This window comes from Nannospalax galili, unplaced genomic scaffold (genome assembly GCF_000622305.1).
Source record: "Nannospalax galili isolate Female #2095 unplaced genomic scaffold, S.galili_v1.0 scaffold449, whole genome shotgun sequence".
Lineage (NCBI taxonomy): Eukaryota > Metazoa > Chordata > Mammalia > Rodentia > Spalacidae > Nannospalax > Nannospalax galili.
This window is the reverse complement of record NW_008360312.1, coordinates 1,892,132-1,917,425: the sequence shown is the minus strand read 5'-3', so window position 1 is coordinate 1,917,425 and position 25,294 is coordinate 1,892,132. Positions and strand designations below refer to the sequence as shown.

The 25,294-nt window shown below is 36.7% G+C and overlaps 1 protein-coding gene across 4 annotated transcripts in view; it reads left to right on the top strand.

The window, feature by feature from the left end:
- The window catches only part of Pot1 (protection of telomeres 1), a 111,100-nt gene extending 86,472 nt beyond the window's left edge, over positions 1-24,628 (top strand). For all 4 annotated transcript variants that reach the window (XM_008824880.3, XM_008824881.3, XM_029559493.1 and 1 more), the window contains 7 exons: positions 2,522-2,678; positions 4,752-4,957; positions 19,048-19,183; positions 19,777-19,865; positions 20,637-20,728; positions 22,361-22,466; positions 24,447-24,628. In XM_008824880.3, coding sequence (XP_008823102.1) covers positions 2,522-2,678; positions 4,752-4,957; positions 19,048-19,183; positions 19,777-19,865; positions 20,637-20,728; positions 22,361-22,466; positions 24,447-24,559 — 899 coding nt within the window. In that variant the 3' untranslated portion in view covers positions 24,560-24,628. The remainder of the gene's footprint in view (positions 1-2,521; positions 2,679-4,751; positions 4,958-19,047; positions 19,184-19,776; positions 19,866-20,636; positions 20,729-22,360; positions 22,467-24,446) is intronic.
- The last annotated feature ends 666 nt before the right edge of the window (positions 24,629-25,294 follow it).

Below are 25,294 nucleotides of genomic sequence, written 5' to 3'. Positions count from 1 at the left end.
TGTAAATCCCCTTCTAGATTTCCACTGTATTGAACATTGTACACCGAAAGAACCTCTTTGATATTGTGCCCCCAAACTTTACTATTAACCTCATTGATAGTATATATCTGTCATCTCTACTCCTTATGTTATTTCAACTAAGTTCAAAAGAACCTTTTATTCAGAAAAATCTTTGTAAGGCAGTACTTTATAAACTAGGAGTTTCTCCTAGTGGAGAAAGCAGTTCTTGGTATGGCATGAGAAGCAAGAACTTGTGTTAAGTGGAAGTGGAGCTGCCACAGCTTTGGCTGTCAATTCAGACATCACTACAGGTGTCTGTGTAAGTGCAGCAGCACTCCAGGAGCAGCAAGCACAGCTCTCGCCTTATAAAAATATTCATGTCTCTTAGGAGAAACAGCAGATTTCAGGGTTAGCGCAGGGGAGTTAGAGGTAGATCAGGAACATCTTAAATTGCCAGAAGGGAAAGAAATTTTTAGCTAATAGAATCTCAAATCTGGGACACAGTGATCATCGAAATAAATATTAGTGATGGATTAGAACTCATTGAAGAAAACTAGAATAGATGAACTCGAATTGCTGATAAAGGAAAAATGAAATGGGATTCAACAGAAAGCTCTTCCTTAAGGTGGAATGACAACTAATAAATGTAAAATAATGGTATTTTAAAAGAGATGGCATTTTTCAGAAGTGATGGTAATTATAGATTTAGTTGTGAATCAGTAGATCCTAAATTATTAGGATCATAAATATTTGATGAAGAATAATACATTTACGCCTTGGTAGTTACCCCCTTACTAATTGCAAGTGGAGAAAATAGTAAGTTCATAGTAGAGTAAATGTGACACACCACCTTAATTAACTGCACCCATATCCATCCCCTATAAGACAAGCTCTGCTGTCATGTCTCTTCATATGATGTTCTGAGAAGCACACAGTGTCACATATGTAGTGTCTGTGCCGAAAAACACCTGAGCCTGAGGAAAAACGAGACACACCTGAATTGATATTTACCAGCAAAAAGCATAGCCTGTATCTGAAATCAGTGTCATGAAAGAGAAAAGTAAATGCATAGAGGATCATTTGATGTTAAAGAAGTCTAAACACATGAAAGATAAAGATTATGCATTGTTTAGGATTGGACCCTGGACCCAAATATAAAATGCTAAAAGAGAGTTGGTGAGATTTAAATAATATCTGTTAATTTGGTAACAGTATTAAATCAGTGTTAGTTTTCTGTATTTAAACATGTACTCTAGTTATGTCAATATTCTCATGAAATATATGTCTTATTCTCACGAAATGCTGAACTATTTGGGAGAATGTCTGGAAACTGTTCTCAAATAATTCAGTAATGAAATTATATAAGGAGAGAGGCAAATAATTTTGTTAAAGGGTATATAGGAAGTCTTTATATTATTAAAATTCTTCTTTAAATTGAAAATAACAAAGTTAAAAAGCTTTATCTCAATGTGAAGTAAAGCAAGTGTTCCTCTGTTTTGAATTGATCAGATCTGCCATCACTGTTTACTTTTTAAAAAAAACACACTCAAAGTGTTTCTACTGTAAGCTCTTGGCTACTTAGCACTTGAAAAGGAAAAATTAGTGAGAGCTTAGTTGGACTAAAGCTGTGTATTGAAGTAATTTTCCTGTCCATTTGAGGTTCATAAAGATTTATGATTCAGTTCTGTAGGGAAGAGTTATCCTCAGATGTTTAATAAGCAGAGTAAGGGTGGTTATATTAAGCTATTCAGTCCTAACCAGTGAAAGCTGACCCCAGCCATCCTAAGCCTTTCATTTGACCTGTTGCCCATGCATCCTCTCCTGCTGTTCATACCCTTTCTTCCATCCTGACTATAATAGTTCTTCTTCCAACAGCCCCATTCCCTTCCCACTGTTCTACCTTCTAAGTAAAGCCTGTCTTTTTCACCTGCCATGCCATCACCGTGATAATTAGGCTACCCTTCATAACCCTTTCCACTCTAACATTCTGGTAGTTTCCGATAAAGGATAGTTCAATAAAGTCTTGAATTTGAAGTATTCAGGACAAGAGTCTGTATAACAAATTAGCATATGTGTTTTGTTTTGTTTTGTTTTTAGCAAATTTCAGTTAGATATAAGCTATTCAGTATAAGCTATTGCCTAACAAAGTTCTCTGAAATTAGCAGTGAACATTTTTAAGTTTTTCACATGTAACATTTGTTTTCTTGGTGAAATAAACCTTACTGTTTTCCATAGAGTAGCCTGGAAAATTCTATTAGTCCTGTACAAAAACACTTATTATGCACATACTAGATAATTCAATTGTTCCTTGCCCCAATTATTCATTATCTGTTTCATAAATTTATTGGGTACTTACCGTGTGCTTGGCACAGAGTTCATAAGCCTTAGGTATATATCTAGAAGTCATGTAACCTTAGCTTAAGTTAGATTCTATAGTATATGTTGGTTTAAGGAGATTAGTGAACATACCTAAGACTCTCATGCATGATTCACTCTAACTTAATGTCAAAATTCTTTACAGTACTGACAGATCATCAGTATTTAGAGAAAACACCTTTATGTGCTATTTTGAAACAAAAAGCTCCTCAACAATATCGAATCCGAGCCAAACTGAGATCATATAAACCGAAGAGACTTTTCCAGTCTGTTAAACTTCATTGTCCTAAATGTCATTCACTGTAAGTATTTTCCAAAATTAAAAAGAGTTTTGAAGTCCTATTATTTATATGTGTGCATGCCCATATATGTGGGTGTGTGTGTTGTTTCATGGCCTCAAAAATAGGTAAATGCTGATTACATCATTTTCAAAGAATGCTAATGTTTTAAACAGAAAATACTACTTTCCTAGAGAGAAAAACTTTTGACTGATTCTTAATAATAAATAAAATAAGTGCTATTTTGGGTTTGAAATTTAACTTAGTAACTCTGATAAATACAAGTGAAGAAAACTTAAACAAAGCCTTTTTGAATTTTCTTTGGTTAGGAATTTATTAGTACTTTCAGTCTTTATTCCAAAAACTAGTTTTTATATGAATATTTAAATAAATGTATAGGAATTTTTGTGGTCTTATTAATATGAATTCATCTCAAAACTTATTTAGGCAGTTGTTTTTAATACCTGTCAATCTTTTCAGTACAGTTTATCATATTACCTCTAAATATATAGAATGATGTTTGGAAAATACAGGTAGTGGGTTGGATGTACCTATTTGGATACCATGAATCAAGTTTTCTCTTTAGTGTGCTATAATGTGTAAAAGTGTCTGGACATGTCCACATAGTTGTGTGTTTATATAGCCTCTGTGCTCTACATGTTTTCCTTAACAAAATCTGAGAATGATACTGTTTAGGGATGAATTCTGTCATTAAAGATCTCCAATTTGAATTTTTATCTCTCTCTCTCTCTCTCTCTCTCTCTCTCTCTCTCTTTCTCTCTATCTCTATCTCTATCTCTCCCCCCTCCCTCTCCCTCTCCCTCTCCCTCTCCCTCTCCCTCTCTCCGTCTCTCCATCTCTCCCTCTCCTCTATGGACAGGGTCTCCCTATAGCCACTTACTGGCCTATAGCCCCTTACTGACAGAGATCCACCACCAGCCTCTGCCTCTCAAGTGCTGGGAATAAAGGTGTATGCTACCACACTGGGCTATTAAATTTTTTAATAGAATTCAAGGAATCTGTTTTGGACCTATTTGATCTTGAAATAGTAGTTGTAATTAAACTAAACTATATATAGATACTAGAATACTTGTGAAATAGTACCAAATTTTGGCTCATTAAATACGATAGGATCATAGATTTTTTTCAAATAAAACCTCTATGATCTCCTTGTAAAGAAATAAGGACAGTGTCATAGAGAATGTAAGAGATTACATGGGTAGTTGACAGAATCAGGAAAAGCTCTTAGACCTATTGACTCTAAACCATGCCTTTTCTGCTCTGCAATAGTTTATGTGACTTTTTAAGAGCACTGGCTGCTCTTGCAGAGTGCCTGGGTTCAGTTCCCTGTACCCACAGAGTGTTAGCTAATAGCTGTCTGTAACTCCAGTTCCAGGAGATCCACTGTCCTCCTATGGCCTTCACAGGCATTGCAACATGTGGTGTATTGAAATAACATGCAGGCAAAACACTCATACATGAAAAATAAATAAATAAAAAAATTTAAAAAGAATTGCTAGTTAAAGATAAATGAAATTAGTACTGGCTTAGAGTAGGTACTCTGTGACAATGAGATGAACTAGAATGAAGACAAGGCTACTGGTACAGGACAGTAGCTCTGTGCTGGAGATAATTATAAGGAACCTTGATATCAGAACCAGACATGGGCCAAGAGAGGAGGCCCAGAGGGAAGGACAGTGGTCACCAAACCTAATGACCCAGATTCCATCTTTGGGACTCACAATATGGAAAGAACTTGCCCTCTGATCTCCACTTGTACATTATGGCATGTATGTGGACACACATGCACACACACACATGGATGCATGCACACAAAAGAAATGTAATAAAAAAAATTTTAAAAGCATTGAATTGTTAATGGTTATTGTAATTATAATAAAAGCTTACCTAGCCACAGTATCAAATAGCTATTAATAAAATCCATTTAATCTGCAAAGTAAATTATCTCCTTGTCTCCTTAGGAAAGCATAGGTGATTCAGTCTAGATATTAAATAATTTTTAATTGAATAATTAATTCAATTACAGTTTTTCAGAATATGCAAAATTGCCTGATATTTCATTGTCAATGATTTTAGGCAAGAGGTTCCATATGAGAATGATTTGGAAACAATTTTGCAAGATGCCGCAACTAAAACCCCAAACAGCAAGCTACAAAATACTTCATTATATGATTCAAAAGTCTGGACCAGTAAAGATCAAAGAAAACGAAAAGTAGCTATTCATTTTGTGAAAAATAGTGGCATTCTCCCTCTATCAAGTGAATGCCTAATTTTAATAGAAGGTAAGATACTCTGTATTAGTTTTTTAGAGTATTGCTTTTCTACATTATTTTTTAATTAATATTAAATGTATTTTATAAGGACCTAGTTCATATAAAGGACAATTCTATTAATTTAAAATTTTACAAAGCAGAATATATCAGCTGTATTCAAATATTTATGAATGTACACATTTACCCGAAATTCATTTTCAAATTGTGTATTCAACATGTTTTTACATGTATCCATCTTGTTGGATTCCTGTCTGTAATCTTGTCAACTCCAAGGTCAATATCCATTAATAGAACAGACTGCTGGCTCATGTAGGGCTGATGTTGTCTTGGCCTCTAGGTGTCACTGTTGTTTCATTAAAATTCGAAAAGAGCACTGAAAAGCAATGTTGACAACTTTGAAAACAATGAAATTTTGTTATTTCCTTTCCTTTTATCTAATTCTTTATATATGATATAAATTCTTTGTCATGCCAAATTTAAGCTTTAGTTCTTTTTCTTGAGGGTTTTCCTCTTACATAACTTTATATAGTAAAAGGACATTTTTTTTAGTAAAAGGACAACTTCTTTAATTTGCATTAGAAAACTACTTTATTTTATAAATGGATGTATTTTATTGAAATGTGTTACTTTAGTGTTAGCTCTTTTTATTCATAAAAGTAATACATAACCATATACATACATACATGAATTCATGAACACACCTCTTTTCTTTAAATACAGTTGCAATATGCCAAAAACTAATTTGTATCTATATATTCATAGGCCAATGTCTTCTAGTAAAGTTATCTGACTATATTAGTCGACTTTGGAGGGCAAGGGGCTAAAACTGTCCTTTAAGTCCCTCTGACCACATTAGAATAGGCCTCAAACTACAGCTATTAAACATCCAATAAGGTTAGCTCCACCAGTTTGGTATTTTTAATTATCATGTGCTATATAGATAAGGCTTGAATAAAAAAAACAAATATTGTCAGATAAACTTTGACTAGATATATATTTTGTTCCTTAAACTAGTTGACTAAAATATACCGTTTCTTACAGAAAGACTCATTGTTTTTGCTACTAATACTAAGATGTTTGCACATGCATCCCTAATCTCTATGTATCTGATTATTACTAGTCACAGTTGATTACTTTAGCACCTGAGTCAGTTACTTTCTGAGATCCTTGGCACCTGAGCATGGATATAAAATCATAAGGTACATTTCAGTGGTAATCATGATAATGTGTTTCACCTCTACTAATTAACATGAAGCAAATTTTTATGCTTCTTCCTCAACTATGACTCTTTTATTTGTTGATTTTTGTGTGTATTTCATACAGAACATCCCAAACAGTCTTACTCATTTATTTACTCACATCCCAAATGGCACCCTTCCGTAGTCTTCTCACCCTCCCCCGCCCTCCACTGGAGCCCATATGCTCTGTAATCCCTGTTACTGTCCACTGTGTTGTCAACGCTCCCAGCTGTTCTCCAGTACTTGTCCATCTGCTGAATCTAGTCAGCCTATCTATAGTTCCTTGTTTTAAGAAGATCAACTCTTCCTCATCTAGCAGCAATCAGTTGCCAATATTCCTTTAGATAAGATTGGGGTCTGCTGTTCATTTTCCCAGTTTTATGCTGTGTTACTGTCTGGGAGTCTATTGGGCCACCCTGGGCAACAACTCAATGGAAGGTATCTCTTGTCTGGCATTTTTTCTTATTATGTAGCTTTTAGCTATACATGTGGACTCTTAAAGAATTATATTGACCCCTTTAGTCTTTGGTTATACTTTCCTTTTGGGTGTTTAAGACCATCCAGTTGGCCCAGATAAACCAATTTATTTTTACTCTTAAGGTCATTTGAGGATCTGTTCCTCAGGGGTCATATGGACTTGGGAGGCGCCCCTGACTCCTTTCTTTTACCAGTTTCGTCTATGTGAAGATAAGTCAAAGGTCCTGCTTGGTCCATGCTTTGACTTGGAAGCATGGAGGAAATGTTTACTCTGTATTGACACTCCTCTTTGTAGACTGGACACTGTTTCAACTCCATTTGCTGAGGTCTCCATGGCCTCCTTCATCAAGCAGACAGGTGACTCACCACAGTTACTGGACATTTTGAGAAGTGCTCATAGTTCCCTGGAGCTTAGTTGACCTAGGAGGGCAAGTAGCAAAAACTGTCCTTTATGTCCCTCTGAACAAATTAGTATAGGCCTCAAAATATGGCTATTAGACATCCAAGAACATTAGTCCACCAGTCTGGTACTTTTAATTACTATGTACTATGTAGATAAAGCTTGGGCAAAGACTAAATGTTCTCAGATAAACCTTGCCTAGATATGTGTTATATTCCTTCAGCTAGCTGTATGTATAATTTGTCACTATGTTGTTTGATTACTATAGTTCCCTTTGTTTTGTTTTGTTTTTTTAAACTAGCTAGGCATTATTTATTTCTAGCATTGTCTTACCGTTCCACCATGGTTTCCCCATTTAAAGTACCCCCCATTTTTCCCATTTCTCCCTTAAAAATATCCTCTTATAGTCCCATCTCTCTTGAGCTCCTTCTTTCCCTTTATCCCCAAGGTTCCTTTTATAACCTTCCCTCCCCCCTTCCCTTAAACGCCTGTTTCCTACTGTTCTTCTCTTTCAGATTTTTTCTTTTCCCTTACCTCCCTGGTTCCTTTCCATTATCCTGGTTCCTGTAGTTATGTCTGGATACATACTCACTTATAAGGATTTGGTGCTGGTATCCACATAAGAGGAAGAACATATGTCATTTCTTTTTCTGAGTCTGTGTTACTTCATTTAGTATAACAGTTTCTAGTTGCAGCCACTTACCTGCAGATTTCAAGATTTCATCTTCCTTTATTGCTGAGTAAAACTCCATCATATAAATGAACCACATTTTCATTATCCACTCGTCAGTTGGGGGACACTTAGGCTGCTTCCATTTCTTAGCTATTGTGAAAAGAGCAGCAACAAACGTGGATGTACAAGTGTCTCTGCAATAGGATGAGTTCTTTGGGTATATGCCAAGGAGTGGGTCAAAAGGTAGGTTCATTTGTAGTTTTTTAAGAGTTCTCCACACTGCTTTCCATATGGCTTGAACAAGGTTGCGATCCCACCAGCAGTGGATGAGTGTTCCCCTTTCCCCACTTCCTCTCCAACATTTAGTATCATTTGTTCTCTTGATTTTAGCCAGTCTGACTGGGGTAAGATGAAATCTTAGAGTGGTTTTAATTTTCATTTCCCTAATTACTAATGATGTTGGACACCTTTTAAGATGCTTCTTAACTGTCTTTATTTCTTCTTTTGAGAACTATTCAGCTCCTTAGCCCATCTCTTAATTGGGTTATTTCCTTTTTTGAGTATTTGTTTATTGAGTTCGTTATATATTCTGGATGTTAAACCTCTGTCAAATGTGTTGCGGGTGAAGATTTTTCTCCCATTCTGTGAGTTTTCTCTTTACTTCCTTGGTTGCTTCTTTTGATGTACAGAAGCTTTTTAGTTTAATGAGGTCCCATTTGATAATACTTGCCCTTGTTTCCTGAGCAACTGATGTCCGGTTTAGAAAATCCTTTCCTATACCTATAACTTGTAGGCTATTGCCAATGTTTTCTTCTAATAATTTCAGAGTTTCAGGCTTCACATTGAGGTATTTGATCCATTTGGAGTTGACTTTGTGCAGGGTGAAAGATAGGGGTATTAGTTTCATCTTTCTACAGGTGGAGATCCAGTTTTGCCAGCATCATTTGCTGAACCTGCCATCTTTCCTCCAGTGAATGTTCTTGGCCACTTTGTCAAATATCAGTTGGGTAAAATTGCATATACTCGTATTTTGGTCTTCAGTTTTCTTCCAGTGATCTACGGGTCTATTTTTGTGCCAGTACCATGTTGTTTTTATGATTATAGCTCTGTAATACAGTTTAAAATATGGTATAATAATAGCCCCAGCATTGCTCTTAGTGTTCAGGGTTGCTTTGGCTATCCGAGGTCTTTTGTGCTTCCATATGAATCTTAGGATGGTTTTATTCCAACTCTGTGAAGAATACCTTAGGGATTTTGATTGGTATTACATTGAATCTATAAATGGCTTTTGGTAGGATGGTCATTTTCACAATATTAATTATTCTAATCCAATAGCATAGGAGGTCCTCCCATCTTCTGATGTCTTCCTCAGTCTCTTTCTTTAAAGATTTAAAATTTTCGTTGTAGAGGTCTTTAATGTCTTTGGTAAGGTTTATTCTGAGATTTCTTTTTTTTTTTGCAGCTATTTTGGAGTGTTCCATGTACTCTTTCTCTGACTGCTTGTCATTGGTATATAGAAAGACTACAGACTTTTGTAGGTTAATTTTGTAACCTGCCACTTTACTGAATGTGTTAATAATTTCTAGGCATTTTCTGGTGGAATTTTTAGCATCTCTTACATATCATATCATCTGCAAAAAGGGATAATTTGATCTCTTCTTTTCCAATTATTACTCCTTTAATTTCCTGCTCTTGTCTTATTGCTCTTGCAAGAGTTTCAAGCATGCACTATTCTAAAGAGAAGTGGAGATAGTGGACAGCCTTGTCTGGTTCCTGATTTCAATGGGAATGCTTCCAGTTTTTCTCCATTTAGAATGATGTTGGCTGTGGGTTTGTTATATATGGCTTTAATTATGTTGCAATATGTTCCCTCTAGTCCAATTCTCTCTAGGACTTTGAACATAAATGCCTGTTGAATTTTGTCAAAAGCCTTCTCTGCATCTATTGAGACGGCCATGTGGCTCTTGTCCTTGAGCCCATTTATATGATTTATGACGTTTATTGACTTATGTATATTGAACCATCCTTGCATCTCTGGGATAAAGCTGACTTGATCGTGGTGGATGATCTTTTCAATGTGTGTCTTTATGCGGTTTGCAAATATCTTATTGAGAAATTTTGCATCTATGTTCATTAAGGATATGGGTCTATAGTTTTTTTGGTTGTATCTTTACCTGGCTTTGGTATTACAGTGATGCTGGCATCATGGAAGGAATCTGGAAGTTCTCGCTCCATTTCTATCTTTTTGGGAATGCTTCTTCTAATCATGTAGTTATTAAAATTTTTTAAAAATAATGATTAGGAAATAATAATAATAAACTGATAGAATTCTGCTGTAAATCCATCTGGTCCTGGGCTTTTTTTAGTAGGGAGGTTTTGTCAGCCTTGTCTGTCAATCTTGTTCATCTTTTCAAAGAACCAGCTCTTGGATTCATTCATTCTTTGTAATGTTTTCTTTGTGTCTATTTCATTAATTTCTGCTCTGATTTTTTTATATTTCTTCTTGTATGCTGGGTTTGGGTTTCATTTGTTGTTGCTTTTCAAGTGTCTTGAGTTACAGTGTTACATCATTTATTTGTGTCCTTTATGAATTTTTAATGTAGGCACTTAGAGCTATAAACTTCCCTCTAAGAACCGCTTTCAGCGTGTCCCAGACATTTTGTTTTGTTGTGTTGTTCTTTTCATTTAGTTTCAGGAATACTTTTATTTCTTTCTTAATTTCTCCTTTGACCCATTCATCATTCAGGAGTGTGTTGTTTAATCTCCATGTGTTCATTTGCTTACTCAGGTTTCTTCCAGTGTTGGTTTTAAGCTTTATTGCATTGTGATCTGATAGAATGTATGGAATTATTTTAGCCTTTTTCCATTTTTTGATGTTTGTATTGTGCCACAGTATATGGTCGATTTTGGAGAAAGCTCCATGGGGCGCTGAATAAAAAGTATATTCTTTGGTCTTGGGTGGAATATTCGGTAGATGTTTATTAGGCCCATTTGACGAATGGTATTATTTAATTCAGAAGTCTCTCTGTTAATTCTCTGTCCTGTTGACCTACCTAATAGAGACAATGGGGTATTAAAGTCCCCAACTATTAATAAGTTGGGATTAATCTGGGTCTTAAAGTCCTGTTGTACTGTTTTTATGAAATTGGGTGCACCAGAGTTTGGTGAATATATGTTCATGATTGTAATATCTTCTTGGTCAGTTGTTCCTTTGATCAACATGAAGTGGCCCTCTTTATCTGTTCTGATTAGTTTTAGTTTGAAGTCTATTTTGTCAGATATTAGAATTGCAATGCCTGCTTTTTTCTTGGTGCCATTTGCTTGGTATATTTTTTTCCATCCTTTCACCTTAAGGTAGTGCCTGTCCTTGAAAGTGAGTTAAGTTTCTTCCAGACAACAAAAAGATGGGTTTTGTTTCTCAATCCCTTCAACTAGTCTGAGTCCTTTGTCTGGGGAGTTCAGTCCATTGATATTTAAAGTAATTAATGAAAGATGTGTATTGATCCCTGTCGTTTTTTTTTATTTCTGTTCAGATTCTTGGTGTAACTGAGTGTTTCCACAGTTATACCTTCATTAAGTTTCTTTCTATTATCCCTTGGGTATAGTCAAGTTCCTTTCTTCAAAGAGCTCTTTGTATTGCTTGAAGAACTCTCTGAAAGGCTGGTTTTGTGAACATGAATTCTTTCAGCCTATTTATGTCATGGAAGAGTTTTCTTTCCCCTTAGACTATAATAGACATTTTTGTTGGGTAAATTAATCTAGGTTTGGATCTGTGGTCATTTAAAATTGGAAATGCTTTGGTCCAGGCTCTTCTGGCTTTCATCGTTTGTACTGAAAAGTCAGCTGTAATTCTAATTGGTTTTCCTTTATATGTGACTTGTTTTTCTTTTGCAGCTTTCGGTATTCTCTCTTTGTTGTGTGCGTTTTGTGTTTTTACTATGATATGCTGTGGAGAGTTTCTTCTCTCATCCTGTCTATTTGGTGTTCTTTGTGCTTCTTGTATTTGTACTGGTATGTCTTTCTTTAATTTTTGGGTCATTTTCTTCTACAATCCTGTTGAGGATCTGGTCCATACCATTATCCTGAAATTCTCCTACTTTCTGTATGCCTGATTCATAAGTTTGGTCTTTTTATGGTGTCACACAGTCCTGGATATTCCATTCTTGTGTTTTCTTAAATTTTCCATAATCTTTGCTTGAGTGGCCTAATTCATCCCCATTATCTTCCAGTCTTAATATTCTGCTTTCTATTTCATTCATCCTATTGGTGAGGCTTTCTCCTGTTGTTTCTAATTGGCTTACTGAGTGTTTCACTTCCTTCATTTCAGCCTGAGTATTCTTCAGTATTTCTAATTCTTCTGAATTCATTCAGAAGTTTATCCCTATCTTCTTTCAGTGCTTTGATTTCTTTCTTTGAGGGTTCATTAAATTCACTGAATTCTTTTATCATATTTATAATTATTTTTTTGAGTTCCGGGTTGTGTGTTATCTGTAGGTGGTTCTCATTGTACTCCTCTAGAGGACTGTTGGTATTTGGTGGGGATATATTATTTTGGTTTTTCATGTTACTTTTTCTCTGTGACTTTGATCTGTGGATTTCTTTGGTAGTTTCTGGTTCTTGTATGAGACTCAAGCCTTCCTTTGTTGAGTTTAGGTCTGCTTCTTTTTGAAAACTTTATGTGCCTTTGTGGTTTACTTGTTGGGCATGAAAAGCTGGTTGGTCTAGGCTTCAGGTTCTCTCTTTTGATTTTATATTGGAGTGGCCAAATTGCTTTCATCTTGCTGCTCAGGAGTTCCAGCAGAGGCCCAAGTCAGATGAGGATCAGATGCTCTCATGTTTTCTACTAAGGTCTGGATCCCTCTAGGAAAGATTCTGCCCTCAGGAATTTGAGGGCTGGGCTGGCCTAGGAGCAGGGCCCAGGAAAGATGCGGCCCCCAGGGATTCACAATGCGGTGGGTGCGAGAAGAGGCCCTAGGGCTCCTGGGAACTACAGGGAGGAATTGGGTTGGTCTGGATGCAAAGGATCAGGAAGCAGTGGGGATTCTAGGCCAAGAGGTCACTCCAGAGGTCTAGGGTACCTGGACAGGAAATGTGCCAGTGACCCTGCTAGGAGGAGAGATAGGGTGGGAGAGCTAGGAGGGTGAATGAAGCTGGGGAAGTCAAGGCACAGTGGGAGCAGCAGCCAAACTTACCCGGGCAAGCTGCTGGCTCCAGGAGGCTGTGGGGCTGGGCTGCCCAGAGATGCAAAGTGAAGTGGGGTCTAACTAGAGGGAGGAATTGGGTTGGTCTGGATACAGAGCATCAGGAAGCAGTGGAGAGTTTGGGCCAAGAGGTCAGTCCAGAGGTCTGGGGTGCCAAGACAGGACATGTGCCAGTCCCTCTGCTAGGAGGAGAGATGGGGTGGGGGTGCTGGGAGGGTGAATGAGGCTGGGGAGGTCAAGGCGCAGTGGGTGCAGCAGCCAAACTTACCCAGGCAAGCTGCTGGCTCCAGGAAATATACATGCACTTTTAACATAGGAAATTTCCTATTCCTTAGCCTTGCCAATATGTATACACCTTTGTTCGTAATTGCCAAAACCTGGAAGTGCCCACAGTATCCTTCAGTCTGTGAAGGAAAAGATAAAGCATGGTTCATCCAGGCAGTTGAATGGTACTCACAGTAAACAGAATGAGTCATGACACCCTGAGAATCATGCTGGCTCGCGTGCATATTAGAGTGAAAGGAGTGAATTTGAAGCAGGTGGGGCTGTTTGACAATGTGGGAGGGCTCAGAAAGTTCACCTGAAAAGGTTTTTGAGCGTGCAGTAACCAAAACTAAATCAAATTCAAACATATAATGAACTTAGGGGTTCCTTTTTGGTCAACATTCCCTGTTGGATCACACAGCTTCTCTGCAGACTTCATTCTGCACACTGTGCACTGCACATGCCTTCAGGCAACACAGAGTGAGCCAGCACTGTGGGGGCCACCAGCAGTCTTACTGTATATACAGAGTTTTCTGTTAATGTGGAAACATAATGGAAAGGAAAGGCTTTTAACGTTTTTCTACCGTCAGTTTTTGGGATGTATCAAATTTGTATATTTTATTATATTGTGTTCAAATATTTGACTTTAAAATTTACCTTTTGAGTTGTTGACTTGAGAGTCACAGAAATCATTAAATAAATTTTGGCTTGAGATTAGGACAGAATTTCCAGCAGTTTCTGAAATGGCTTCAAACATATTTGTTCTACATATTTATGCAAAATAGTGTTCTTACTACTGATGATTATAAAATCAAAATACTGAGCATCTCTCTAAAGCTTTGTAGATGCTGTATGTCCTATAATATCAAATATTTGGTAAGTTTTAATTATGTTGTCTTTAAATATATTTTTAAATGCGTGTGCTGTGTGTGGTGTATGTATATGCTCATCTGTACACATGTGGTATCTAGACATCAATGTCCAGTGTATTTCTCTTTCAGTCTCTACCTTATTTTTTGAGACAGGATCTCTCACTAAACCTGAAGCTCAATAATTCAGCTAGACAAACTCGCTAGCAAATCCCCAGTCCTTCTGTCCCCACCACAGAGTGCTGCAGATTCTAGGCATGTACCTTTGAACCTGGCTTTTCATGTGGATACTGAGGATGGAACTCAGGTCCTCATGTTTGTGCAGTAAGTACTTTGCCATCTGAGCTGTTTCCCTGGATACCAAAATTTTATTCCTTGTATAAAACCAAATTAGCACATCCATCTCATTAGTAGACAATTTTGTTTATATTTTAAAAAATGGTAAAATTATATATAATTTTATTATATAGTATACATATACAGATATACCAAAGAACTTTTTAAAAACAAATTTCTTTATGATTTAATACCAGTTAATGTTTTATTTGCATACTTATGTTACATACTCAAGGTCACATAAAAATTTCTCAAGCAAAAGGGAGTTGATCACAAGTGGACAAAGTTTAAGAGGCTCTGGTCGAATGTATGATTCCAACTATATGGCAGTCTGGGAAAGGCAGAACTGGAGACTGAGAAAAAAGGGGTTCCCAGAAGTTGTGTTTTAGGGAGAGATGAGTAGGTAGAACCCATAAGACTATGGTGCAGGAAGATAATCTGTGGTTGTATCCGTTACTTTTCTGTTGCTGTGATAAAGCACCATGACCAATGGAACTTATAAAATGAAGAGCTTAGAGTTCTAGCGGGTTCAGGGTCTATCATGGTGGAACAAGAATGTAAGCTATTTTTTAACCAGGTGTGGTGGTACATGCCTTTAATCCCAGCACTCTGGAGGCAGAGGCAGGGGACTTTGTGAGATCGAGGCCAGCAGGGTCTACATAGTGACCAGCTAGGGCTACAGAGAGACCCTGTCTCAAAAAAACAGAAACAAAAAAAAGAATGTAACTATTTTTGTTTTGTCTGTCTAAATATTACAATCTTAACCAGAGACTAGGATCTAACTGAAGAATAACATTACTCTGCTTAAGAGGCTACAAAATCCACTAACCTGGGCTTAGAGATGATTGAAGGAAAACTGGGTGCAAGCAAAGTCAGTCTGAGAATTCTGAGAGGAGCTTTCAGCAGCCCAATACTCATGCCAAATTTTTGGACTTCCACAGGTCACGATTGTTTTGCACTCTATGATCTACAGAGTCTATGTAGGCCATCACTTACATTAGTGGTACAGTAACCTCTGGCAGACGTAATCATTGTAACCTCATAAAGAACAGTGGGTTTTTGCCCCCATAATCTCCTGTCAATCCTTTTCCTCCACACCCAAATGTCTCCACACCTGGTATATTCTTCCTCTTTTATATTCATAGTCTCTCTTTTTTCTCTCTCTCCCTCCCTCCCTGCCTTTTTCCTAAGGTCCAAATTTTCTGTTATGTCATCTTCAAAAGGTTTATAGTTTTACATTTTACATTTATGCATATGAGCCAGTTTTATTTAATTTTGTCTCTAGATTAATTTTTCCAGATGTGGGTATCTTGTTTTCCCTCATAATTTATTGAAGACTATTCTCTTTTCTCTGTATTGCCTTTGCCCCGCTCTCAAAGATCAGTTGACTGTTTCTGTCTGTTTCCATATTGTTTCTGTCTTCTGCCAGTGCTGCTCTGTGTCCACTACTGTGGATTTGTTGAGAGACCTGTCATGGTGGCCGTTCCACTAACACTCTTCTTCGCAGTGTTGTATTGGCTGTTGTGGGTCTTTCTCTTCCTTGTAGATCATAAAATCCAATTTATAAAAAAATACATAAATAAAACCAACCCTGACAGGAATATGATTTGGATTGCATTGATTATATAGAGCAAGTTGAAGTTGAAAAGAATTGGCATCTTGGTAATACTAAGACTTCTTATCTATGAATATGGAATTGTTCCCCATTTATGTACATCTTTGATCTCTTTTATCAGAGTTTTATAATTTTCCATATTTAAATCTTATAAATCTAACAAAATACATTGTTAGTTTTTATGTCTGTATTTTACTTTTTAGTGCTAATTATTTGTTTTTTTAATTTAAACTTCAGTTATTCATTTGAATATACATATGAAATATGTGTAAAAGCAGTTAACGTATATAAATTAGTATCTTCCAACTTTGCTCTAATTGCTTGGTGCCTACAGCTTTTACTTTCATTTCTTCTCATTGTATTATGTAGGCGTCCATTCTGATGTTGAATGAGGTGGAGAGAAACAGCAATTTTGCTTTGATCTTGAGCTTAGATGGAACACATCCAATTTATATGATTTTAGCTATAGCTGTTTTATAGATGTTCTTTATCAAGTTGAAGATGTTCCCACTTTTCCAATTTGTTGAGAATTTCTCTTATTAAAGTGCTGGGTTTTCTTGAATGCTATTTCTATTCCTTTGACAGATTTCTTTTCAATACATTCTTGATATGACAAATAACATTAATTGATTTGTTTAATGTCAAACCAACTTTGTATATATAGAATGAATGTCATTTGAGGTAAAGAATAAATTTTCACAATTTTTGGATTCTTATATCCTCTGTTTTTGTTTTGCATCTGTATCCAGGACAGATAACAGTTTGTTGTTTTTCTTTATTAAAATATTTTTGTCCTGTTTTGTTGTTAGAATGTTGCTGGCTTTATAGAATGAGTTCACAATATGAATTTAGTTTCTTAGAAAATATATAGAGAATTGGTATCATTTTTTACTTAAATATTTCAGTAGAATTCACTATTGAAACCATCTAAACCTGATGTTTTTGTTTTTTAATTATTAACTAAATTTATAGATAAGGTATTTTTTAGAGTATCTATTCTTCCTTTCATGAATTTTGGTAGATTGCATCTTCCAAACAATTAATCCATTTCTCTTGATTTATTGCAGCATTACCATACAAATATTACTGTTATCCCTGAGTAAACCATCTGACTCTTAGAGTTGTCAGACTAGGCCTGAACTACTCTGAACACCCATTCCCCCAGGTGTCACCTGCAGCTGTGCTGCTGAGTCAGGCCTCACTCATAATTTTATTCAAAACTGTTTCTCCAACTTCAGTTGGGGAACTGCAAGCTTGGATCCACCCTCTTATCAGACACCCTCTTGCCCTTTCATTCCTAGGCCTAAAACATCTTCTATGCACAGTGCCATGGCTCAGTGATTTTTGGTTGCAAGGTTAATTAAAACTCATTAGTCCAGATGTGGTCCATTTTATAAGTCTACCATTTATCAAACTTGTCCATAAAGTTGCTGATGATGTTTCCTTTTGGGTGAGGGATGGAGAGTGCTGAGACAAGACCTCAGACAAGACCCAGGCTTCCCTGAAACTCATAATCCTCCTGCCACAGCCCCCAACACTGAACAGCAGGCATCTGCCACCATGTTCAGCTTTTCTTTATTGTTAACATAATATTTTTAAAACTGTCTAATTTTAAACTTTCTCTGGAATTTGGTTTTATATGTTCCAGAATTGTTTTAGTATTTCTTAGTCATGTTCACAATTTTCTGTGCTATGTACCAGGATCTGTCCAATTTAGTTTAATATTTTAACTCTTACAGTAGTTCTTCTATCAGCTTGGTATTACTGACTTCTTTTTAATCCGAGGAGAAAGCTGAGGACCAGAGAAGACAACAAATAGCTCAAAGTTAAAAACTGAATGTATGTGAAAAAAATTCAACCTGAACCTGAATCTTCTGTCTACAGTTAAGCTGAAATCTTTACACTCGTTATAAAAAGTTGCTTTCAGTGAGGAAGGGAAGAGTTATAAACTTTTCTAACCCTGCTATTCATAATACAATTTTAAGCATCTTTTATTTGTACACCATTCACCAGCACATGTTTATAGAATACTGCTTTCTATGAATTGAGTTAGCTCTTGCAGAGATTGTATCCATCAAGGGAAAGTGTTTCCTTTCATGGACTTTGAACTTAAGAACACTAATAAAAATATGCATAATAGTCACACATAGCTTTAAGTACTTGAAAATACTAACTACTCAATCTTTTTAATAACCTTACAGAATAGCAGTATGATTTTCTTTTTATAAGTGAGGAAGCTGATATACCAGTGTAGGTGATAAAGGTTATCCAAATGTGCCAGAGTTGAGGACAGAGCAAAGCAAATGACCAGACTGGTGTTCCTCAGCTCCCACGGAATGGTATAGGGCAGGGCACAAAGGCAGACTAGCTGTTGGTGTGTGAAGCTTTTAAGGTGGCATGATAAGGACTTAAAATCAGTATGATTCAGCATAACTAGCTTTTAGTGAAAGCAAAGCTGAGGAAAGAGGATAGAACAGGTCAAGGTAAAATGTAACCAAGCTCACTGACTAGTGAGACCCTCTCTCAAAAAGACAAAAAAAAGAGCGAGTGAACAAATGTTAAATGTGAGTCTGCTTTTGGTGTCTATATTCCAGTTTAATGTTGTCCCGAGAGTTAAAAAAAAAAAAAAAAAAAAACTGTTTGAAACTCAATGCTGGGTTTATTTAGACATTAGTAGGATATAACAAGCTTAATGATGAGACTCCTCAGACTTTGGCTGTCAGATTTATTCTCTTTTCATTGTTTGGTCCAAAATGTTCCTGGCAAAAAGAGGAGTTGGCTTAAATTCAAGACAGTGGCTAAAGCGTCAATATTTTTCTGCAATTATTTCTTAATATATAGAATCCTAAGTTTGCACATACTAAGTTTACAAATTATAGTGTTTAGTAACTATATAAAATCTAAAATCATGACTTGTTTTTCTTGGTCATCTTTGTAGTATTTGCTGTATTTCCTATGTTACCTCATAGGTCCTCATTTTTCCTGGTATTTGTGCTACTGGAAGGGTCTCCTTACTGTTTTAACAGGAGGAATGCTCAGTGAACTCTCCAAGCTCTCAAGCAAGTTTCACAGTGTGATCCCTGTGCAATCTGGCCCTGAAGACCTGGAGCTGCTGAGCCTTGAAGCACCGTTCCTCATCCAAGGAAATGTGTATCATTATGGGTATGTGTTCAGCTCTGGGGATCAGGTAATGGAACTGTATTTTTACTGTTTTATCCTCCTGGTTACTATATATTCAGTACATACTTATGTATAACAGTTCATATTAGAGAAAGTTCCCAAGTTAAATGATTGAGTTTATGATTTTTCTACTTCACAGTAATACTGATACTATACACATTCGGTATAAACTATACTTTGCATTTGCGGTGTGATCTTTTCTTTGTCTACTGGTATTCGATGCCACACTCAATGGTAGGCCATGGTAGCAATCTATAACTGTCAAGTGCAGGATTAGGAGAGTGAAAAACTGTGCTAAGCTATATGTTCAGTAGTTAAACTACTGAAAGCTTGTTTTTGTTCTGTTTTTTTTTGGTCTTTTTGAGACAGGGCTCCCTGTAGTCCCGTAATATCCTTTATTGCTTTCAATAGAAAGCTAATAATAATTCTCTTCTGAAATAAGCACATTACAAGTCCAGGACTCTTCTATTTAATAACTTACTTTCTAAAACTATGCACACTTTAACAAGGTACTCTAATAGTTAACTGCATTATGTTCATGTCCTTCTGATTTTTTTTTCTCTTCCTAATTTCAGATGTAAGCAGTGTTCAAGCTTGAAACCTATACAAAACCTAAGTTCCCTTGTTGATGAAGGATTATGGGTTCCTTCCGCAGTGGCAGAAGGTTAGCTGGGTTTCCGTGTCCCATGATTTAACTCTCTGTCATTCTACTGATTTGCATTTTAATATGGCTGTATATGGTAACAGTTTACCTTTTCTTAACTAAAACCTATTCAAAGTAAATGTAATGAAAAATGCAGACTAACTGTTCCAGATACTCGATCATTTTCAGCATTCTAATCATAATGCATATTTCATTATCTAATCATTTGTTTACCAGTTACTCTTTGATCACAAATACGGATTGTAAAGAAATCTTTCTAACATTTTAGGACTAAAAAAGATTTTGAGATAGCTTTTACTTTTCTTGCAAGTCATTAGCCAGGACCAAAGAATCTTTATGTATTGAATACATAACTGTGATCACCCAGCCTTTGTTTAAAACTCTATCAGGAACAAGATAATGCTACATTGTAAGGCATGTCCCCTTGATTTTATTAGTCACTTCTATGGGTTCTATCAATTTGTCGTTTTATATTAAATATATATGATAATATTAGATCAAAAAGATGCAGTTACCTATAATATCATGAACTATTACCCCTCTCTAAATGCAGTGGGTTGTTCCACAGTGAATCTGCTACATGAATCTAATAAACTGATACTGGAGAATAAAGGGCGTACATATAAGTTATTTTTCTATATAACAGAAAAATAATAGTAAATTATTTATTTACTAAATAATTTTAGTAAATAGTATTTGCAGCAATACTTTTGACTTTACTGTCATAAAAAGGTGTGGCAAACTTACAATTTGCTCTTTTTTCTTCACTAGCTCTGGGTGTTGTACCTCTGCAGTATGTCTTTGTTATGACTTTTACTCTTGATGATGGAACAGGAGTATTGGAAGCTTATCTCATGGATTATGTAAGTAACAGAGTATCGCCAGAATTCCCTCTGGGTCTCCTGCACGATCAGACAAACCATATAATATATTTTATGTGCATTTATTAACTTACAAAGGAATGAGTACCCAGTGCCTAGCCCCGTGCCTCCGGCAGTGCAGCCATATCATACCGCACCACACTACCATAGTTACCACTAGCATTCGCTCATGCCTCAGGGGCCAGCGATCTTGCCCCAGGTCCACAAGCGTCAGGCCATTCTGTCCTTGAGCTGCTGCTAGCAGCTGAGTGGTCCCATGGCTCCCAGTTTCCCCACAGCTCATGGCTTCTGTTCCAAGATGGCTCCCAGTAGTCCACATTCTGCTGCAGGCCCCACCCCCTTGTAGGAACTAGCCAATTGGGAGACACAGAGCTAGGAAAATATTTGTAACTAAAATTCTCTATTAAAAAATGTAATAGATTCATGTCCAGTTTGCTTTTAAAAGTTTTGAAATAACAAAATATATAAATAAAATGTAACGACATAAATCTAAAATTGTGTGTATGTTATCACTTTTTAATTTTTCATTATAAATCATACTTTTAAAAGGTTTGAGCAATCAGAATTTGAGGAGTCAACCTCCCTATCATGCAGAAATGCTCCCAAGCCACAAAGCCATGTTCTGATTATCTCACTGTACTTTTTAAGCCTCCATAATTTCATATTAGAGGAAATAAAATTTCTTGTTAATGAAGTAGGTATTATTTTATGAATCTGTGGAAAAGTCCAAAAGACTGCTATCCTTTCTGACAAGTGGTAGTAATGTGAGAAGTCCCCAAGTCCACCCTTAGTTGTGATGACTTAGAAGGCCATCCTCTCCTATGGAGCTGTAGTCTGTTATGTTTCCTGCAGCAGCATGTAACAGTGCAGAGGAGTCTTGACAGCTGAGGAAGCTTAGCTAGGCCCTGATGTGGCTCTGTCACATACATGGCATAACTGACTACCCATGTTGCTGATTGCTGTCCTCTTGAGGTCAGGCTGATGCTGCGTGCTCCAAGCTCCTCAACCCTAGATGACACTGTTAGAATATCCAGAGTGACCCATAGCTCCAGTAAACTCCTCTTATAAGGTGTGATGTACTAAAAGCTGAGGGAGACTAGCCCTTTCTTAGGGTAAGATAGTTTTTTAACTTACATAAATCAGAAAATAATTCAAGTTGAGAGAATTTTTCTGCCACTTATTAAGTAAATATTAATTGACCACCTGCTGTGTGCCTTCTGTGTATTGAGGATATAATAATTAGCAAAGCATGAAATACCTCTTTTTCTCTGAAACTTGGAAGAAAAAAATTAATTAAATGTTTACTGTATGTTGTGTGCTTTTATACTTAACTCTAGATTTACTTTCCTGGGTACAAAAAGAATCATCAGCCCTGCTGTTCTGTGACATTAAATCACAGCAATTTAACATCCTATTGTGTATTTGCATCTCAAAACTTTTTAAGACTAAACTAGTAAATCAGGTTTTAGAGTTTAGTACTCTAGTTTCTGAATTCTACAACCTTAATAGAGTGAGATATAATAGATTATTTTAGCAATTACCTCATATTCAAACACTCTTCAGTCTCACTTTTTCAAATGATTAATCTTTCCTTTGTTCATCATAATTTTTAAGGACAAATTCTTCCAGATCCGAGCCTCAGAAGTCCTTACTGATGACAACCTTCAGAGAAGTCTGGACATGATCATGAATATGTTTTGTCCTCCGGGAATAAAAATTGGTAGGTACTATGTAACAGATAGTTCTAGGGCTGGAGAGCTGGATTAGCAGTTAAGAGCACTGACTGCAGGGGCTGGAGAGATGACTCAGCAGTTAAGAACACTGGCTGTTCTTGCAGAAGACCCGGGTTTGAATTCCAGCACCCACATGGCAGCTAAACTCTCCAAAACTCCAGTCCCAGGGGATCCAACAGTCTCTTCTGACCTCCACAGGCATTGTACGACACGGGTGCACTTACCTACATGCAGGCAATACACGCATACACATAAAATAAAAATAATAAATAAAATTTTTAAAAAAGAGGACTCAAGTTCTGTCCACAACTCCAGTTCCAGGAGATCTGGCATCCATGGGTTTACACTCACAGGTGCACTTGCATACATGAAGCCAAGACACACATACACATAAAAATAAATTAATTAATTAGTATTATAAAAGGAACTTCTCTTTCTTTTTATTGAAACAGTGTCTCATGTGCATGTAATCTGTTGACTGTGGAAGAAAAGTTTGAACCCAAGTGAATTGCTGATCAGTGATCATCACTGTTGTCCATGCCCTGAGGAGACAGTAGCCGAGATCAAATAAGCATAAACAAAGGGTTTTTAGGTATTTTGAAATATACTAAAGGAGCAACAGTTTTGGTCTCAAGCATATTTGACACTGAATTTCTGCATAGGAACTTGGTGGCTTAATTTCTACCACACAGGGATGAAATTTCAACAAGAAACACTTTGTAAAATAAATTACACCTGTCCTGTTTGACTACTGGGTTCTCTGTTCAATGTTAATGGGCTTCAGAATTTGTGGATTTTATTTTGGAATGCTTTATAAGCTTTAGTTGTTTCTGTGCAGATAGTTGATTTGTCAACTGGATCTTCTCGGTTATGTGCACCCATTGTACCTGCTGCTGCTCTGGCACATTCCTTCTCTGGTTGTTATTTCTGTCATACTTAAACTTGAAGATCCAAATTATGTTTATCAATAACATTTCTTCCTTACTGCCTCTTTAAGCACTTGCTAATGTAACTTTTATAGGTTCCTTTTTTGTCAGGATTTGTTTTTCGTAGTCTCTTTGGCATTATGTACCAATTCCCAAAAGATGGGAATCTTTGTTGATTGATAGCAAAGTTCAATTTGCATATATTTATTTGTTTCCACTTTTAACTTGTGTTGGCTATTGTAATTATCGTGGAAACATTTCTAGAAATAAGTCTCTGGACCTGGTAGCTTTTGATATAATGTCTAAGTATTTTTCTTTTTCTTCTTTTTTTTTAAAATACTTTATTATTTTTATTTTATATGTATTTGTGTATTGCCTGCATGTAGGTAAGTGCACCCATGTTGTGCGATGCCCGTGGAGAACAGAAGAGGCTGTTGGAGCCCCTGGAACTGGAGTTACGGACAATTGTTAGCTGCCATGTGGGTGCTGGGATTCGAACCTGGGTCTTCTGAAAGAACAGTCAGTGTTCTTAACTGCTGAGCCATCTCTCCAGCCTCTAAGTATTTTTCAAAACTACCTCACATTTTTATAGTTCCACCAGCCATTCAGAGGAGTGCCTCCCTTGTCAAATGGAGTGTCATGTCATTTTAAAAGCCTTTCAGACTTAGAAGAGCCTTTTGTAGAAGTTAGAAATAAGTTCACCATGCCTGTAAGCGAGTGCTGAGGTGACCTCAGTGCTGCCAGCATTGCTGGGCTGCTGTACCTGCCCCTGCTGGGAGGACAGCCAGGCAGGGGAAGGCCCCACCTGATTATAACTTCTTCCACCTTTTTTCGGTCAAAGAAAACCCAGGGTAGGTCGGTGAGCTGTCAGCAGGAAGGAGCATAAGAACTGGGGACGAGACGATGAACACCTTTGCTGTCAAATGTTTTGTAAACGATTTAACCACTTTTGTCTGTGGTTGAGAAAAATTCAAGTTTGTCAAAATTATTAAGTATATGCTTAGTTTTAATAACTAAATCGCATTTTCTTTTGACCTGCAGATACGTATCCATGGTTGGAGTGCTTCATCAAGTCCTATAATGTCACCAGTGGAGTGGAGCAGCAAATTTGCTACCAGATTTTTGACACCACGGTTGCAGAAGATCTTATCTAATGCTGTCATTCAATTTAGCATGTGTGAAATTTTGTGATCTTAGAAAGCATTAGAACTCTTTGTGGGATTCTGAGAAAATACAGAAGACACTTAGCTATTGTTGAAATACCATTCACATTTTCAGTACTTGTTTAGATTTTTTCATATAAAAGGAAAACATTATTATTTATGTCTTGTGAATATATTTTAAATGTCTTGTTGCTCGGGATGTCCAGGGATGATGGCCAGAGTCACAGAAGCGGACAGGCTGAGGACTTTCTTTCCATTTCATTCCGGGAAGCTGTGCTACTGCCCTACAGCAAAAGTCAGTTTTCTGTGGTTCTCCATGTACACACAGCACATGTGTTTCTGTGTATGCTGTTTACCAGCTGAGCTGGGCTTCTTTTCCTGCTGAGATTTCTACCAGCGGTTGGTCTGAGTATGAGTGTGAGATTAGAAAATGTCCTTATCTTCAGTCTCTCTGCTTTTACTGATAAAATCGTGGCAGCAGAAAGCTTTACTTCATCCTGTTCCATCTTAGTCCATATCTGTACACAGGAATTTGTTGGACAAATTTCTGCTTCCAGGAGCTTTGCCTTGCTTTTTTCTAGTTAGCTGAGTTTGGCCTGAAGAAGTACTTGAATGAGCACAGGGTACAAAAATGGTGGCTTGTTTTAAGTAGTTGTGGCAGAATAACACCCTTGTTTGGGTGTTAATATTGCACATTTTAGGGCCAGTGAATCTCTTTGAACCTGT